Below are 19,777 nucleotides of genomic sequence, written 5' to 3' on the forward strand. Positions count from 1 at the left end.
TGGGGGTGGTGGTAGACATGGGTGGGGGCCCGGTGGAGGCTGCCCCTGGTGGCTGGGGGGTGGGGGTGCAGGGAGACATGAGTTGGACATGAGTGGGGGCCTGGTGGAGGCTGCCCCTGGTGGCTGGGGGGTGGGGGTGGGGGTAGACATGGGTGGGGGCCTGGTGGAGGCTGCCCCTGCACTGCTGGGGGGTGGGGGTGATGGGAGACATGAGTGGGGGCCTGGTGGAGGCTGCCCCTGCTCTGCTGGGGGGTGGGGGTGATGGGAGACATGAGTGGGGGCCTGGTGGAGGCTGCCACTGGTGGCTGGGGGGTGGGGGTGGTGGGAGACATGGGTGGGGGCCTGATGGAGGCTGCCCCTGGGGGGTGGGGTGCAGGGAGACATGAGTTGGACATGAGTGGGGGCCTGGTGGAGGCTGCCCCTGCACTGCAGGGGGGTGGGGGTGCAGGGGGACATGGGTGGGGGCCTGGTGGAGTCTGCCCCTGCACTGCTGGGGGGTGGGGTGGTGGGAGTCATGGGTGGGGGCCTGGTGGAGGCTACCCCTGCTCTGCTGGGGGGTGGGGGTGATGGGAGACATGAGTGGGGGCCTGGTGGAGGCTGCCCCTGGTGGCTGGGGGGTGGGGGTGGTGGGAGAAATGGGTGGGGGCCTGATGGAGGCTGCCCCTGGGGGGTGGGGTGCAGGGAGACATGAGTTGGACATGAGTGGGGGCCTGGTGGAGGCTGCCCCTGGTGGCTGGGGGGTGGGGGTGCAGGGAGACATGAGTTGGACATGAGTGGGGGCCTGGTGGAGGCTTTAGAGAGATCCATCGCCGCTACAAAAATTGATGCATCTTGTTTTCTGAGAGTTTTTGATTGCAGACTTTTCAAGACCAAACCACCACAATCTGTGCCCAGTTTTTTCCTGAAACCTATTTGTTTGATATCCAGAACATTACATCTGATAATCCATTCATCCAGGTCTTTTAGTGTGATGGACGTAAAGATCTTGTAATCGGAGGCCACCAGGGGGCGCACAGGCAATGGCAGCCTGAACACGCCGCTCCCGCCGTAACTGGGACACGAAGAGGGATTGAGCCCCCCCCCCGCGACCCCCCCACGAGAGATCTACGGCTCACGGGGCCCGTGAACCTCGGGTGCACCCCGAGGCGAAGGAGCGGCATCTGGGGACCCCCGGGGGCCCGAGAACGAGCTCCGCGGCCCGAGGGGAGGAGCCCCGGGGAGCTCCAGGCAGCATCGCATCCATCGAGAGGGGAAGCGGCGGCCTGTATTTCGGAGGCGCGCGCGATCCCCTCACCCCCCCGAACACGGAGCGCGCCGGCGCCCCGGCAGAAGACCCGCCGGCGACACCCCCATAGCACCCTGCCGAGGAGCCGTCGCGGAGGGGAAGTCCCCCGCTGAGGAGCTGGGAGAAACGCGTAGGGAGAGGCGGCCTGCCCGCGCCCCCGAACTCGGCGCCGAGGTAGGTGGGGGAAGCCCATCCCAGCCCCCACGCAACCCTCAAGGACCCCGGGGGACCAGCTGCGGGACGCATCGGTGGGCTCGGAGGCCCCCCCCAAAAAAAATTAAGAAAAGTGAAGTGGGGACAAACAAAAAAAAAAAAAAAAGGTCAGGAAGACGCGGGGGGAAACGCCCCCAGCCCTGGAGGGGACACAAATCTTTTGGAGGAGAGTACCCTCGAGCCCATCACTTTCTTAGGTGGAGGCCCCTGGGCTCAACCCCAGGGCGAGTGCCCGCCTGGGGGCTCTCGCTGAAGGAGTCGCGCCTGAGAGCCCCCCAACAAACCGCGATTGGACGACCATAGCCGCTCCCCCCCACCCTAAGAACTGCCACCAAAGACAGAGGATACAAGGGGGGGAGGGGGTGTGAGGCCCCCACCGGAGGTCGGTGGGGCGAGTGCCCGCCCACGAGAGGCCCCCCACAGAGGGCCACACCAGAAGGTGAGAGAGCGCGTTCCCCGACCGGGCTCTGTCCCTTGCCCCTAGGGACGCATCAGCGGAGGGGAGAAGCAGGAGGACCGAATGAGTTGGCGCCATACCCTCCAGGAGTACCGCTACCAAGGCACCAGCAGGGAGAATAGCGACCCAGACCAACGGGCCGGCATGTCTCATTCCGAGACCCCACCCCTGTCCACCCTCACCATGGAAAAGGGCTTTGCCTCGGTCTTGCAGGAGATCAGGGACATGCGGGCAGACATCGCCCAAAAAATGGAAAACATGGACCGCAGAGTGGACAAAGTCGAGGATAGACTGTCACAACTAGAGTCCAACCAGTCCTCAGCAGCGACCCAGGAGCTGGACACGGCCCTGAGACTAACGGCCCTGGAAAAGAGAGATGAGGAGAGGGCAAGACAAATGGACGACTTTGAAAATAGAGAGCGGAGGAACAACCTCAGAATTTTCGGGGTGCCGGAGTCGGAGGGGGAGACGGAAAGAGACTTAACCAGGGTGGTGAGGGACATCATTACCCTCCTCTTCTCGGATGAGATGACAACCGAACCGACGTTTGATCGGATCCATAGAGCGGGGGGAAGAGCTGGGGGCCCCCGGTCAATTCTGGTCCGCTTCCACTACTACACTGAAAAAGCGAAGGTCCTAGAGGAGGCCAGGAAATCCAGGGAGATAACCTATAACAACGCTCAGGTGGCCATCTTCCAGGACCTCTCATCATACACGCTGGCCAAACGGAGGATGTGCCGCCCACTGACCCAGATGCTGAAAACAAAGGGGGTACGCTACAGATGGGGGTTCCCCTTCTCCCTCATGTTCGAATACGAAGGCCAACGAGTGAACCTGATTACAGAGGAAGATATAAGGGGAGCAATACAGGAATACACAACGGACCCGACCCCGCGAAGGGAACCCTCCGGGTTCGCCGCGGATGAAGCCAGAGCGCGCCGGTCACGAGGAGAGAGGAGAAAAAAGACTGGCCCACGGAAATTTAAAAAATTGAACCCTCCGTCCCCATCGACGGACAGGAATGACACGGATCCCGGCCAGGGTGGAGCGGGACTGTCGGACCCGGGCGAGGAAGGGAGCTGAGGCATCTCACGGCAGGCGTCATCAGCCTCGGGGGAACTGTGTAAAGAATTCATCACGGGGACTCACCATCTGTTCCGGCCTGCAGACAGGCCGGGCTCCAGGACCATGGGGTCCGAACTTTTGTGGATCCTCCCGGAACAGCAAGTATGAGAGTTACATTGAGGGGGGGGAGAGGGGGTAGGGGGGGCTCATGGAGGCTCTAATTTGGATATTCACCCAGCAGGAGGCGGTAGGCTGGTGGTCCGGCCAGTTACCAACAATGGTAGAACTATTTGGCTGGACGCCGGGGTGGGGGGAGGGGGGTAGGGGGTATGTTGATATCGTTACGTTCACAGGGGGGACCAGGGGTCAGTTGGGGAAAGGTTACAGGACCACCTGGGGGGGTGGGGGGGAAGGGAAATGGGAGATCAGAGGATAACACGAAATGAGCTGGACAAGGAAAGTGCCACGAGTCAGCTATCCGGTAGCTGGTTATTCTTAGAAAATGGCTGAGGATCTGCCTACCCTGGGCGTGGGCTCCCTTAATGTGAGGGGACTGAACACCCCTACCAAAAGATCCCTGGTCTGCAGGGAATTCAGGAGGGCTAAACTAGACGTGCTTTTCCTTCAGGAGACGCACTGGGCGAAGGGGAAAGAACCAAAGCTACGAGGGGGGGGGATTGGAGAAGTCCTCAGCGCCTCCCACAAGACCAAGAAAAGGGGGGTGGCCATAGTGCTAGCGAGGGACATTGGCTTTGAAGTAGAAGCCTCACTGAAAGACCCAGAGGGACGATTCCTGCTGACGAGGGGCTCCCTGCGGGGCTCCCCTTTAACACTTGCAGTTGTGTACAGCCCCAATGAAGGCCAGGCGCAATTTTGGGAGGGAGTGAAGGACAGACTGAAACTATTCGTACGCGGGCTAATGGTGGTGGGGGGGGACTTTAACATGGTCCTGGACCCGAAAATTGATAGGAAACGCTTGGAATCCCAACCCACCAGGGCTGCAGACGAAATGATGGCCCGCTCCTTCCAAAGGGCGAACACAGAGCTGGGCCTAGTGGACACCATCCCGACCCCTAGGGCAGAACACCCCTCCTTCACATACTATTCTGCAATCCACACATCATACTCCCGTATAGACTACATCCTGGTAGACGAGTCCCTGCGCCCATATGTCTCTGGCTATGAGGTTGACCCGGTCCCCTGGTCCGACCATGACCTGGTCCGTACCACCATTATAGGGGAATGGCGAGGTGGCAGAAAAGGGCGATGGAAGTGCAACGACTCCCTGCTGAAGGACGACGTCCTGGTGCAGGAAGTGCAGGACGCCATTGTGGAATACTTTAAGCTGAACGACAATGGCGAGGTGGGTGCGCACGTGCTGTGGGACGCCTTCAAGGCGACCTTACGCGGGGTTCTCATAAGAATGGGGGCTCAGAAAAAAAGGGAAAGGGAGGCCCAAGAAAAATCCCTTAGGGAAAAGATCGCACAGATCCAGCCGGGAGGCCCCCCGGAGGCACCCTTGGCTATGGAACAGATCACGGCCCTAGAAAATTACAAATTTCAATTGAAAGATCTCTTGTTGCATAAAACTGAGCGCAACCTCCAGCTAGTGAAACAAAAATACTATGAGAAGGGGGATAGAGCCGATAAAATCCTGGCCTGGAAACTCAGAGAGGTCCAGCGAAGCAGAATGGTGAGGGCGATCAGAAACGAACAGGGCTCACTAGACCATAGCACCCCAGTCATAGGAGCGGCTTTCCGACGCTACTATGAACAACTATATTCGTCAGAATATGCCGGGGAAGACACTCAGATTGAGGAGTTCCTGGACTCCATTCAGATCCCGTCCCTGACAGGCGAAATGGCAGAAGGTCTAGAGGGAGGGGTCACAGAGGAGGAGGTGGAGAATGCAATCGGTGGGATGAAGGCGGGAACGTCCCCGGGGGAAGATGGGTTCTCAGTACTCTTCTATAAGAGGTTCCGGTCTATTTTGGCCACACACCTGGCGAGGGTGTTCAATGCAGTACTGGAGGGGGGCACCCTGCCGGAAACGATGATGAGAGCCATCATAGTGGTACTGCCCAAGGAAGGAAAGGACCCCACTGACTGCTCCTCCTACCGCCCGATCTCCCTCTTAAATATAGATGTAAAGATCCTAGCCAAGGTGATGGGTACACGGTTAGAGGGGATAATGCCCAAATTAGTACACGGGGATCAAGTGGGGTTCGTGAAGGGCAGGCAGGGCTCAGATAATATCAGGAAGACTATTGACCTAATCCACTATGCCCAGGAATCAGACCTAGAGGCTAGTTTGCTTTCCTTGGACTCCGAGAAGGCATTCGACAGGGTCGAGTGGAGGTACATGCAACTCCTCCTCCGTCGAATGGGCTTCGGGCCTCACGTCAGGACCTGGGTCTCCGCCCTCTATGAAGCCCCAACAGCGAGAGTGCAGGTGAACGGGGAACTCTCTGACTCATTCCCCCTCACGAGGGGTACACGACAGGGGTGCCCACTCTCTCCGTTAATATACGTCTTGACGATGGAACCTCTGGCCATAGCGGTCCGGGCCCACCCCGACATCAAAGGGATCAAAAGGGGAGAAGTAGAGTTCAAGCTCTCCCTGTTCGCTGACGACATCCTAGTGTACTTGGTGGAGCCCAGCTCCTCGCTCCCCCCCTACTGCGTCTGATGACAGCCTTCGGGCAGTTCTCGGGACTAAAAATAAATGCAGCAAAATCAAAGCTCCTACCCATGAGGGTCCAGGACCCGAGGTTGGACCCCCGGGACAGGTGTGCGGGGATTGCGGTGGGGAAGGACTCCATCAGGTACCTGGGGGTAACCCTGACCAGAGATCTCTCGAGACTGGCCCCGGTGAACTATGGGCCTACCTTGGCGGGGGTTACGTCAGATCTGAGGAGATGGGGTGGTATGATTCTGTCCTGGTATGGGCGCATGACAGCGATAAAGATGAACGTTCTGCCGAGATTACTATATTTATTCACCGCACTCCCAACGGAGGTCCCCACCCAGCTGCTCCGCGATCTACAAAAAGCAATCCGCGAGTTTATATGGCAAGGGCGGGCCCCGAGGATAGGAAAGGCCACTCTAACACTACCCAGAGAGGAGGGCGGGTTCGGGCTACCGGATTTTCTCCTTTACTACCGGGCCGCCCAGCTGCGGGTCTTGCTGGAGCACATGAAGGAGGGGATGGGCACCTACTGGTCATACCTTGAGGATATGGATGCCCACCCTCTGAAAGTGCGCGACCTCCTGTGGCTGCCGCGCAGACTCATCCCTAGCAAACTGAAAGCCCACCCAACCCTGGGAATACTTTGGACACTCTGGAAAGAGGGACCCACAACCTCATACCTCACGACATGGCCCTCTCCAATGTCATCGCTTTGGGGCCACCCGCTCAAACTAGGTAGCAGAGGTTTCAGGAGTGCCCAGTCCTGGTCGGACGGGGGTCTGGAATGGGCGGGACAACTGTTCAAAGAGGGCGAGTTCCTCGAATACGAGGCCCTGCGAGACGCACTGGGGCGGGAGTCCCTTTCAATCTTTGAATATCTGCGCCTGAAAGGCATCCTTTGCGACCAATCATGGGGCCAGAACCTACGGAGACAGCTGACCCCCTTCGAAAAATTTCTGGACACGGCCACATCAAGGAAGGGGGCGGTCTCCAAAATGTACCGAATACTGAACACCGTTAACTTGGAGGGGAGAAGAGGGTTCCGAGGGTTCTGGGATGACCTGGCGGGAGAACCACTTACAGAGGAGGCGTGGTCCAAAGTCTTTAAGATAGCATTCCATGGGAACCTATTTACATCGGACATGGAGCACAACTTCAAAATCTTACAGGGCTGGCACAGGGACCCGTTGAAACTGTCCAGGATGTTTTCGGGAGTGTCCCCCAGGTGTCCAAGGGGCTGTGGCCAAGTGGGGTCGAGGGGGCATATGTGGTGGTCCTGCCCCAAGGTGCAGGAGTTCTGGGAGAAAGTACGGGGGTGGATGGCCGAGGTCACTGAGGAACTAATCCCACTCAACCCCCTAACGATGTTGCTGGGCCTCCCCCCGGAGGACACTGAACTGTATAGGTACCCAAGAATGTGGGAGACGATGTTACGGGCGGGTAGAGTGGCCCTTGCACAAAGGTGGAAGAGCCCAGAGACCCCATCCAAAGAAGACTGGCTTAAGAAACTCAAAAACATGTTCTTAATGGATAAACTGACGGCCATGGTAAATAATGAACTGGGCTCCTTTCAGGTTAACTGGTATGGGGTCTATGGGGCATGGGGTTGGGACCCCCACTGACAACATGAGAACACTCTGGCGAGTTGGCGGGGGGTGGGTTTGGAATGCTTCAACCAAGGATGTAGGAGTAGCCCAGGACCCGGGAGACAGCGGATCTCATCCAGCCAATTTGGACGTGAGAGCATAGCATACCTCTGTGGCAACGTACAAGGAGCTACGATGGCAGCCCCAGCTGTCCGACTTTCGAAGTGACTCTGATCTGGGGGGAGGGGAGGAGTTGGGGTGGGGGGGAGGGGGGGGAGGGAACCTGGGGGTTTTATGTCAATGTTAAAAGTGATGATAACAACGCTCCCAGCGTTGCCGTTTGTTTTTTCCTTCTAAAAACTACTAATAAAACCAAAGTTTAAAAAAAAAAGATCTTGTAATCAGGGTCTGATATTGCAATAGGCCTGTAACTTTCAGGGGCAAACCTTAGGCCCTTTTTGTAGATGGGAATCACTATAGCAAGCTTCCATGATTCTGGGATTATTTTGTTAGTAGTTATATCAGTAAACACTATATGTAAGATTTCCCCCCACAAGAAAATATCAGTTTTCATTATCAAACTAGAGAAGTTGTTTGGCCCGGGGGCTCCAGGTTTTTTAGCTTTCCCAATCATCTTAGATATATAGCTTGGGGAGATATCCAAATCCCAAATAACCTTTTCATTTTTTCTCATAAGATTATTTTCAGAGAGAATTTCATCACAGGGCATCTCATATAAAGCTACAAAGTGTTTTTTCCAAATATCTTCACTAATTGGCGTGAAAATTAACTCTTTTTGCGTAATCAAAGTGTCATTTAACAGTAGCCAAAAGTTGGAAGTATTTTTGCTCTTAATTACCGCAAGCACCTTTTCACCATCGAATTGGTCTTTATACACTTTACGTGCACTTAGCCAGTTTTTGTATGTTTGTTTTAGTGTTTTTATTTGTTTCGTTTTCTCCGAAATAGAATCGGTGCCATTGTTCAGCTTGCGGATTGCCTGTCTCAGCTCTTTTTTTTGGACTAAGGTCTGATAGTCAAACACATGAGAATGAGTCCTTTTTTTATTTTTACTTACTTTACCTATGCATGTTTTTTGTGTAATCGTATTTATATAATCAGTAAATCCATTTGCTGACAGATTTATGGTTTTCTCTTCATACGACATAAATCCCCAATCTTTACACAGTTCCGAGGTGAATTTTTTACTTTTGGTGTAAGGCCATCGTATCCTTGTATCTTTGCTGTTAATAAGTATTTCTTCGTCATAGAATGCGTGTTTTTTCAAATTCTCTGTATGTGGAATTTCTAATAAAAGTAAGTTGTGGTCATTATTAGGCATTTCTAAAACTGTTAGCTGAGACATAAAACATTCAAAAACCCCTCAGTTACAAACATATAGTCTACTATAGAGCAAAAACCCCTAGCATGCCATGTGTGTTTGTCATTATGAATTTTGGTTAACCCCATCACTTCTAGAAAGTTCAACCAGATTGCACCTCTCTGTTTGTTGTTGGATAGCATGGCTTTGCATTTGTTATCTGCATCATCTATATTCAATAGCAGTTCATCTATCTCCGCCTTGCGAAGGTTACAGTCAGCATTTAGGTCACCCGCCATTAGCACAAAGTTGTTGTCTTTTGTTTCTCTCCATACATCAATTTTATGTGTTACAGTATCTATTTCTTTTAACAATTGCCTTTCGGTATACTTAAGAGAGTTCCAGTATATATTGATGATGCATACATTAATACGGGTGTCCCCTATTTTGATGTTACAAGTAATTGCAAGGAAAACCTCTAGGTCCTCCCATACTTTAATGTTGACTGGTTCCATGTCAAGTTTGCACGCAGTAAGAAGTCCACCCATAGGTCTTCCTTTCTCGCCTTTCACAGCAGGTATCTGCCAAGTATAATAATTCTCCCATGCTGCATTGTAAAAGAAAACAGTCTGTTTCCAAATGCTGATTGTTACCCTTTCCTCCCCATGAAGACAAAAACTCTGAATATAATATTTGTCCAAAATCACACAAGGCAATAGCTGCTACAGTAAAGAAAGACCTGCTCTCCAACACTGTCTTGTCATAACACCTGTCATGTAATGCTTTTGAATACAATATTAGATGGAGTTCTAATTTGCTGTCTAATTCAACTATTACCGTTATGGATTCTTTATCCATATAATTGCATTATACTGCAGTTCCACTGAACCAAAACAGTGTTAAAGTCATGCAGTTGCATAAATACAACATCTAAGTAATTACTAATTTGTGACTGCTGTCCTTTAATGCCACACTCATGCACTGTTTGTGCCATTTGAAAGTGGCATAACTGAGTTTCTGCCTATTTTGAAGGAAATGTTTTTATTCTTTGGTTTGGTGGTTCCATTCCTCGTCCATGTATGAGAAGAAACATGTAGAGAATAAGCATCTGTCAACTTGTTCAAATTATTGTCTTTCTTTGTTTACTCTCTGAAGTTTAGAGATCAAACAATCAGAAGTATATCATATTTCATTGTAAAACACAAGTGAGGTGGAGCCACACGAATCATGCCCTGAAAAGCTGCATCTGCCTGAAGGCTGAGTGTTGTACACCATTTAGTTACCCTATCTTTCAAAAACACTACTCTGTAAGCAAAAATGGTAAATTCACTATAATAAATTATTATCTTGCATGCCACAGATCAAAGTTAAAACATATAATATAATCCAGTCATTTATGTACTCCAAGGTATCATTAAATGCTGTGCTCAAAGTTGTCACACACAAGGGAAAAAAAACACTGAATAGAAAAATTAAAACAGATCCAACACTCACAAATAATGATAACTTTGTCAGGCATGGCCTACCATCCCAAGTTGACGCCCATCAAAATACTGCTTTATTTATGATGCAGTGACTCATTGAATGGCACTCTGCGTTTATCGTTAGGGATTGGGAGTCACATTATATTATTGAAACACACTGTAATGCAGCACAATGTGGAAAATACATTAATGTATCTAACGCTGATCCAATCTATCACAAACACTACGAACCTACCTTCTGACCCAACGGACCTGGTTGCCATGTAAACAATATCATCAACTCTGCTATTGACTGCATTACACCACTTAAACTCAGCAAAGAGAAAGCTATAGTTCACTTGAACTCGTGATTTACTCCCAGCCTGAAAGCTTTGCAAAATGAGAAAAGACATGCTGAAGCTAGATGGAAAAATAACCTGACTGATCAGAACAAAAACTGTCTCACCTCTTTAGCCGATAGGTACAAAAAGGAACTCATTCAAACCAAAAAAGATTAATTTCATGAAAGAATAAAAAAAGCCAGCTCGAGCACTCCAGAAATCTTCTCTATCCTAAGGGAATTGGAAACCCGGTCACTCCCAGAGAATCGTGCATCAAAAACAAATCTTGGTGTACCGATATCCAAGATGCCCTTTGCAATAAAATAACCATGCTCCAAGAGAAAATGAGTGCTAAGAAAACCACACTACATTACGACCCTGGCGGAGATCGTGGTGCAATATGCACCATGGAGCACGGCGGAAAGCTGCCGATACCGCCATGGGGGTTGGCGGATTTACTGCCCCATTCCGACCTTGGCGGGGCGGTAAATCCCCATTCCCCATTTTACCCTTCCCCATTCCCATTTTTGCCCCATAGGGTATAATGGGAGTGGGGAAGGCGTTAATTACGCCACCGTAAAATACGGTGGCGTAATTAACAACAAGGTCCCGTAGCGCCATGGATTTCTCCGCCCGGAAAAACCAGGCGGAAACCGCTCCATGGCGCTACGGGAACTCGTAGTAGGGCGGAAGGGTCCGCCGCGAATACCGCTGGCGTAAACCCACTCCGCCAGGGTCGTAATGAGGCCCTACATAAGATTGCCCTAGAAACACAAGAAGCCATCTTGCAAGAAACGACCTTCAAACAAATCAAACCCAGTCACCAATTCAAATTCAACTCTATTTCAACTACTGAGGTAAAAAAAATCATCACCTCCCTCAACTCCTCTAAATGTCTAGAAGACACTTGCCCACGACCTATTATTAAAGAAGCCATCAATGACCTAGCTCCTTTCATCACCACTTTCATCAATTCCTCCTTCAAATCATGCTCAGTTCCCACCAATCTTAAAGATGCCTGGGTACTACCCTTTAAAAAAAATGAACTTAGACCCCAGCACTCCCACCAGTTACAGGGCAATCACAACCGTACCCTTTCTTCTTAAAATCCTTGATGAAGCTACCTATCTCCAGATTCAAGCATACTTGGAGCTCAGCAGCCTATTGGGCACCCGCAAATCAGGCTTCAGACCTAGACATTGGACAGAGACTGCCCTTATTGACTTGAAGAATCAACTAGATGACCGAAAAGACGAAGGAGAAGCCTCCATCCTTCTCCTTCTGGACTTCTGCCGTGTTCGACCTGTGCAACCATCTAAAAACAGCTGCTCACTTTTCCAAGGAATACACCACATGGATTAACTCCTTTCTGGATAACAGATCCATGAGAGTCTTCTCACCTTCCGCCGCAGCAGACCCAGTACCTATTACATGCAGAGTACCACAGGGAGGATAGCTCAGCGGCAACGTGCGCACCTTGGAAGCAAGATGATACGAAGCAACACAGGTTCGATCCCCGGGTCTGCGCTTAGAAACCTCTGGGTATTTAAGCGCGTTAAAAATACGCAACTAAGACAAAAAAACACAATTATGCAACTAAAAAACAAACAAATCCTGTAACAGCGCATCGATGCCCGCAGGCTGTGTGAGTGTTAGGGACAATTCTCTGTTCAGGCTAATTTCCCAAACCTAGTGAGTCCCCCAGCAGCTTTGCTGGATTTTTGGGGTTTATTGTTTTCTCCTGCTAAGAGTGAGACTCTCCCACTCTTAGGCATGATTTGAGGATGTCCTTTGACTTTGTATGTGTTTTATGGGCTATGGGGTCTTTTACTCCCTAGGGTTTCATGTGTTTTTGGTATGTGTGTTACACAGCACCCTCAATGCAGTAACACAGGGGTGTCATAGTTACCCCCAAACATAGACTCCATACTCCATAGACTGACTACTGTCTCCCAGGGCATGTAAAGTCACCATTGGCTTTATTAGTCCACATTTGTGAACAGAACCAGTACAAACCATCATATTGTGGAAGTACTGGAAGGGGTTAATTAGATTACCCCTGGGTCTGTTTTCAAGGGGGCACTGTGCAGTCCCCCCTTGACGAGTTTCTGGCTGGTGGCAGTGGTTACCACGCGAAATATTCCTTAAGAATATTTACTATGGGATTTTCCCATTCATTTTAAACGCACCACTTTTTGGTGCAATGTTAAAGATACCGCCGGGTTATTTATTTAATATTTATTCCCCGGTTGGGTCTTTTTGCCAGGACTCGGTTTTAAAATGGCATTTGTGTTCGCCTCTGTAACTCCAACCCAAGTCGAGCCCTTTGTTCCACTTTTGGTAGGCTTGTGCACAGAAGCCTCCAAAAGTGGTGCCACTCTGTCTGGGTCTACAGGATGTGTGGCAGGGGGGAATAGGCGCCCTGGACTGAGTTGCCTTGGCAACTCAAGTCACACTCTTGTGTGCTTGGCATCAAACTTAGCATGTTTGATTGACAGCTAGGACTGGTGAATGGGGGTTTTCTGCATAAAAGCAGGGCTTTGGGGACTGGAACTTCAGAAGTTGCCACAGGACCTAAAGAATCCGAAGAGGGAGAAGCTGAGCCGACCTGCAACAAAAACACCACCGGTGGAGCCCTGCTGAACCGTCTCAACACTTCCCAACGACAGAGAAGATCTTCATCCAGGAGAGTTTTCTTCCTTTGAGCTGGTGGGGTTAACCAGTTTGCTTCTTTTTTGCCTCCTGGATCGTCTCGTGGTCGAATCGCCCGTGCCAAGCACCCCGGTGGCCGGATAGCCACGCTTCACCACTACCGCAAATAAAAGGATCGTACCTTTTAATCGGGAAACTCCGCGGCTGGTTTCTTCCCTGGCACATTGCAACGACCTCCAGCTTTCCTCCATGTCGAGATCTTCTCTTCCCCTGGACGAAGCACCGACTTGCACTCGCTGCCAGGAACAGCTGCCCCCGCTGGAGCTTTCTGACCATTTCAGGTACTGTGTCCCACCTGGTCTCCCTTGCAACAGACTGTTCAAGGAGTCCCGTAAATCCTTGACTCTCTATCCTGGGGTTACCTGGGACCTGTTAACTAACTTTTCTGAACTGATCCAACTCCTTTTTGAACTATCTGCAAAGACTTTTAAAGTTACTTCAACTGTGTGATCTTGGGCACATTCCGCCTTGCTCTCTCCAAGAGTGGGCCTGGCCTATGAACTTTCTTTCTCTACAGTAGACTCTGCCTTTCTTGACTTGCTGTGGTTCTTTTAAAGTGTTGGTATTGTGTGCTTTCCTAATTCTACCTTTTCTCTCCCTTTTTAAATAATTATTGGAGTGCCATTTTAGTTAAGCGCTCACCTCTGTTTGATAATAAGTGGTGTTCTTTTCCTAAGACTTGTCGAATAATTAATCAGGTAGGTGTATATATTTCTAGTGACTGTGTTTGAACTTGCTTGACCTACTAGTGCCAGTGCATTTTTTATAAGTGTGTTTTTAAATAAATAATTATATACTTTTATACCAAAGCTCTTGTCAGTGTTTGCTTGTGCTACTGTATTTTTGTACCTAATGTGCATACTCTATATACTGTCTAACTCCTCTTGAGAGAAGTCTGACTGCTCAGCCACAGCTACCAGGTAAATCTGGGTGGTACAGACTGCTACCAATTGGGTTTACTGCCAACACCTGTAGTCTTAATCTTTTTGCAGTGGTCCCTAACGGAACTGCACAGGTTTCTGCCTAACAGTGAGCGCTTTAAAAATGCAAAAAAAAATAAAAATAAAATAGGGTTCTTGTGTCTCCCCAACCCTGTATAATATATTTCCCAAGCCCCTCTTCGACATACTTGACACACTGGGTGTCTCATATACCAACTATGCTGACGACACCCAGATTCTCATCCCCATCCAAGGAGACTGCGACAAAGATGGAAGCATGATTAATAAAATCCACCTAATTATACAAACATGGATGGCCACCCATGGTTTATGCCTCAATGACGAAAAGACGGAGCTCTTAATCTTTGGGTCTCCTAACAGATTGACTAAACTCTCTCCCCAATACAACTCCGTCATCATTGATGGAATTAAGATCAAAGTCTCCAAGGAAGTAAAGACCTTAGGCTTCTACCTGGACTCTGCACTCATCCTCAAACAAATTAACGGCACAGCCTCTGCCACTAGCTACACATGTAAACTGATTCATGCATGCTAACCTTTCCTGTCTACAGAAAGCTGTATTACAATTGCAAGGGCCTTAATCTTCTCCAAGTTGGACTACTGCAATGCCCTATACCTAGGCACCAGCAAACACAATACCAATTAACTCCAGAGACTCCAAAATAATGCCTTAAGATGTGCCCTAGACATCCCCAAAACTCAGCATATCTCCCACGTGAGACGCTCCATCAACTGGCTAGCCATAAATGACAGAATCAAGTTCAAATCACTTAACCTTACTCACAAATATCTCTCCAACAAGGCTCCATTATACCTCATTGAGAGATTTACCAAACAAACCTCAGAAAGGCGCAATCTAATAGTTTTAGAATACTCAATTTCAAACTCAAAAAATCAGGAGACTCTAGCTTCCCAGTCTTGGCGGCGCAATTATGGAACTCTACCCCTGATTCCATAAGAGCCTCATCTCCCTTCCACTCCTTTAAGATTAATGCTAAGAGGTGGCTGCACTTCCGAAACCTGTGATTACATGTGCGTATATCCGTGTACCAAATCTTGCATATTATATCCAAGTAAGAAACTGTAATTAATGTATCTAATGTAAATATTTATATTTCTGTCACAAAATGTATTCGTATGTATATGTATTTTATGTCCATGTCATCTGTAATTATGAAACCTGTAATGCGCCCAGATGCCCCTGGACTCGGTGCGCTCTATAAATGAATAAACAATACAATACAAGCAGCATGGAACTAAAAGATACACTTAAAAGCAACATTTGACTACTGTCTCCCCAATTTACACAGTTATACTAGCTTCAAATACATGTCCAATAATATCACAGGGCTTTCACCATAATGCATTCCTTCTTTCTATTGTATTATGGGATATCTTATTATTGACTTTTTCATTCAGACAACCATCGTATTATGTCCACCGTAACAAATACAATTCCCCTTCACCACTCCTCCATCTACCATCCTACCCTGATACTAGCCAGTCTCCTTACCCTTTGCAAATATGTCCTGTCCGGGTCTGTGATAGTTCGATGTTGCTCTTTCAACTCTCTATCCATCAATGCGACCTCTACATGGCCTTCCCATGCTGCTACATTCTTTACATTGATAGACCCTTCCTGCGTCACGAAACATCTGAGCGAGAGCAAAGGATCTTTCTTGCCAAACCTAGAAATGCCTCACTGCAAGACCACATCTGTTTATTATGTACTTTTTTTTATCTGACATGATGTTTTCTGTAAGCTTTGCATTTACATTGATATTTGAATATAAAGTCACTTTTGAAACAGAGTTCCGCTTTTCTATTTAAAGATTGTGTGGAAGGTGACATTGAAGATACTCAGCAAGACTTTCTTGAAAGGAAGAAAGAGGTAAAATGAGGATACATAGTACATTAATAGGTTGTTCTCCTGGTGAAGGACATATCCTTGTTAACAATTTAAATGTATGTTCAGTAATTTCCAACTATGCATTGTTACTATTATATTTCTATCTGTGTTATCATAGTCACTTCTGATGTGTTGATTCTTTGAGCATTTGTTCTTTCACAAATGTAGAAGTTTAAGTGGGGGTACACATGTCTAGTTGCAAGCTACAAGACAGGCATACAAATGTACTTGCCACTCAAGTTCTACAGATACACACAGCACACCATTTCTTTGTCTACAAGAGCCAATTATTACTAGTAAATTGTTAGTGGTGATTGCAAAATTTGAGGCCTGATTAAATGATCTCCTAGTGTCAAGCGAGGGCAATAGTAAAATACAAGTAAATAAAAAAAGAAACATACCTTTTGTAGCCCAGTGTACTCCTACTTCCCGTCATCTTTTCAACATACATTTAGACTTTTGCAGCAATAAAGTTAAAGTAAAATAATGTGCTGGGTGTATGGGTTCTCGCACTCTCCCCAGTACCAACCTCCAGTCCTTGTCTTTATTTGTTTGGGACACGAGCAACAGTGAGCGCCTGCATGTTTTTAGTGCATCGCAAACTATGGTTTTGCATGCTTTGCTCAGGACCTGAATACGTCTGGCCTAACTATACTCTCAGAAATGCTTTTTTGCCATACCTCAAGCACTGGAAAGAGTTGTGTAGGGTGCCAGCTCTTTCAGGAATTCATGGCCATCATCCTCGGAAAGGTAAGTTGGTTTGTTTTTTCCAGGCACCCAATAAGGTGACTCGTTCCCAATGACTCACCTGTCTGCTAGACATTCCCTTGGCCCAATACCATTTCCTTAGGCATAAAGTTCCTGCATTGCTGACAATTGTCATGTCAGGCCTGACAATCCTGGAGTTCCATATCGCCAACCTATCAGCAGCCCTCAGGTTGAGGTGTCTGACAGATCCTACAAAGGGCACTGGTAGTAAAGTTCAGTGGCAAAGCACTCGTCTTGGAAACAAGACGATGCAGAGCAACACAAGTTTGAAACCCCGGTCCACGCTTAGAAACCACTTCGGTATTAAGTATGTTATAATAAAAAAAACAATTATAATTATAAATAATTACGTACCAGACTGACACGTTTTCCACCTGTCTGACCGGCTACTACCCTCAAATAAGCATGTTGCCAACTGTAAGTGGTGATAAATTGACACTTGACATCACCATAATAAATACCTGGTGACAGATTTCAGGAGGCCACCCTAGTTGTGGTGGGATGGGGAACTCTGAGGCGTTGGCCAAACCTAGTCAGGGTAAGCTTGGGGAATGGTCAAGGCTTGGTCTCAGGATTGGAGGAGGGGCGGGTACAGAATGAGTCCACACAGTCAAGCACACAATAAGTCTGCATAGACAGCTGAGTACAAACATATTCTTTTATAGGCCCAAAACCCACTAGAAAAATGAATCTAGCCGGTAATATTATCACACAACACTGATATAGGTACAAGAACCACTTGGTAAGGAGTCTTAGTGCCTGGTTCGTGCTTTATAGAGGGATTTGTGAGTGTTTTACTTTGATTTCGGGTCCTGTTGCATCCTTAGGTGAGTGCCCCTCTACCTGCGCCCCAACCTCCATTTTATTCTTTAATTTACTTTCCTGTCCCAATCACCTGCCCTCGCCGTAACTGTAGCCCACCCTGATCCCTCCCCTGCCCTCATCCCGCCTACCTGTCCGTGATTGGTGTTTTTCTCAGGACACTGCCCTATTAGTGGAGAAACTCGGGCGACCTTGTCCGGGCAGCTGGCGAAGGGCCACAAGGCTAAGGACAGCTCTCTTCTGGGTCGCTCTCATTCCCTGTTTGCCCATCGATGCCTGACATAGCACCCTACAGCAACAACTAAGGTAAAGTGGTACGGGCAGTGAGCACAGCAATTACTGTACTCAATTAAAACCCTCCCACTTCTTCATTACTACCTTCAAATCAGAAAATTGTGTAGATTACCTGCTGCACTCCTTAGCCTGACTGATTTATTTCAGGGGGCAGACGGTGTGTTGCACTTGAGGCATTTTGGGGGCAAGCAGTGGGTCGCACCTACGTTTATTTTGGGGACAGGAATCGCATTGCACTTAGATGGATTTTGAGGCTGGGCAATGTATTGCACTTAGATGTATTTTGGGGGTAGGTGACGTATTGCACTTAGAAGTATTTTGGGGTAGGCAATGTATTAAACTTAGATGGATTTTGTGGGTAGGCGACGTATTGCACTTGGATTGATTTGGGGGCAGGCCATTGCTTCTGCTCTTAGATGATGTATAAGTGAAGCCCAGGTGTTTTGCCCTGTGAATATCCATTAGGGCATCCAACTTGTTACACTTAGAAGACTTGTGCGGTTGGCCCTTGTGCTGTACTTGGAATAATTCATAAGGGCGACCTGGGTGTTGCTCTCGGAGGATTTTGCGAGGGTGCCATTATATTGCACATAGTGGAGCCTCTCCACCAGAGGATCTCTTGTGATAGCCATTGTATAGCACTTGGAAGGGATGTGCAGTGGATCAGGGTGCTGCACTTAGTCAAGTCCATGAGGGCGACAATGTTATGGATTCTAGACGATTGTAGAATGTGTTCCATTACAGGGAATGCAGGTGTTAGCAGAATGCTGCCTTTACAGTTAAGTGGGATATTGAATATTAATGATTGCTGGAAGCATGCAGAATATAGCCGCCATCATTTATCAATACAGATGTTTTAGAATTTTGCAGACTGTACCAATTCTAGGCTTTCATTTGATTATAACCAATGCATTTTTCCTCTCGCACTCTGCGCTTTTGGAATTAGCCAAAGGCGCGGCCACACTCCTGCATTCATCTGCTTTCACAAACAACTCGAATGACACTATGCACAACACTTCTGCCATAAGAATATAGCAACCTTTCACAACAAACCATTTTAATTGTAGCTACACAAATAACTGACTATACAATTACGCACCCCCTCCAGCTTATTTCCCTAGTGTACATTGGGACCATACCCATAGTGAAAGGTGCTATACAAATGACGAAATGGAATGAAAAAATACGCTGGAACTTTTGTTCGAGAGGAGCAGCATCAAACCCACCGACTATGCCCATAATACCTCAAGGTATTACCCCATGCAGAGACAAAATAAGATCCCCTCTGCAACTCTTGGGTGCCCCCAAAAACCTGAATGCTACTAAGGTTTCCATACCACTCGTATCCACATCAACAATAGTGCCCTTCCCCATATCAGTAGCAGACTATGCCTCACAGGGACTCAGCCCCATACCACATCTCGCTTGAGTTCCAAGTGAGGGTGGATTCCTCAGCTCCTGTTGCCACAGGCTTGGGGTTTCCTTCCATCCTATGATATGATATGATATGACAATCATAACGCGCCTATACACAAGTGTTTCAAGGAGTGACGAAGCAAGGGAGGTGGAACAGAGGGAAGACGGACAACAATGTTATTAGGCCAGGTGTCATTCAGATCGCACACGTGCAAGGGAAGGGGGAAATGAAAAGTGCGGGGGGGAAGTGCAGTACATGGGATAATAAATAATAACATAAAATAAATAAAGAACGACCAGCTGGTGGCAAGTGCAGGGTGAGTGCAGACATAAGTGTTGATTTGGGGACTGTAAGGATACAGAAAACAGTCCCCAAGTGCAGGGGTTGCCAGGGAGGCAGCACAAGCGTGCAGCTGGCAGTGCTTGGGCCCGAGATCAGATGGGTGGCCAGGTAACTTGTGCAGTCTCATTATC

At 48.5% G+C, this 19,777-nt stretch overlaps 1 protein-coding gene across 1 annotated transcript in view; it reads left to right on the forward strand.

Annotated features, from left to right (window-relative positions):
• Nucleotides 1–19,777, forward strand: part of LOC138549910 (HORMA domain-containing protein 1-like) — a 1,553,847-nt gene that overhangs the window by 1,253,578 nt on the left and 280,492 nt on the right. Inside the window, exon 13 of the mRNA XM_069642372.1 lies at nt 15,927–15,985. Within this exon, the coding sequence (XP_069498473.1) occupies nt 15,927–15,985 (59 nt within the window). The remainder of the gene's footprint in view (nt 1–15,926; nt 15,986–19,777) is intronic.

Source organism: Ambystoma mexicanum, chromosome 1q (genome assembly GCF_040938575.1).
Source record: "Ambystoma mexicanum isolate Mex_15411 chromosome 1q, UKY_AmexF1_1, whole genome shotgun sequence".
In the NCBI taxonomy this organism is placed as follows: Eukaryota; Metazoa; Chordata; class Amphibia; order Caudata; family Ambystomatidae; genus Ambystoma; species Ambystoma mexicanum.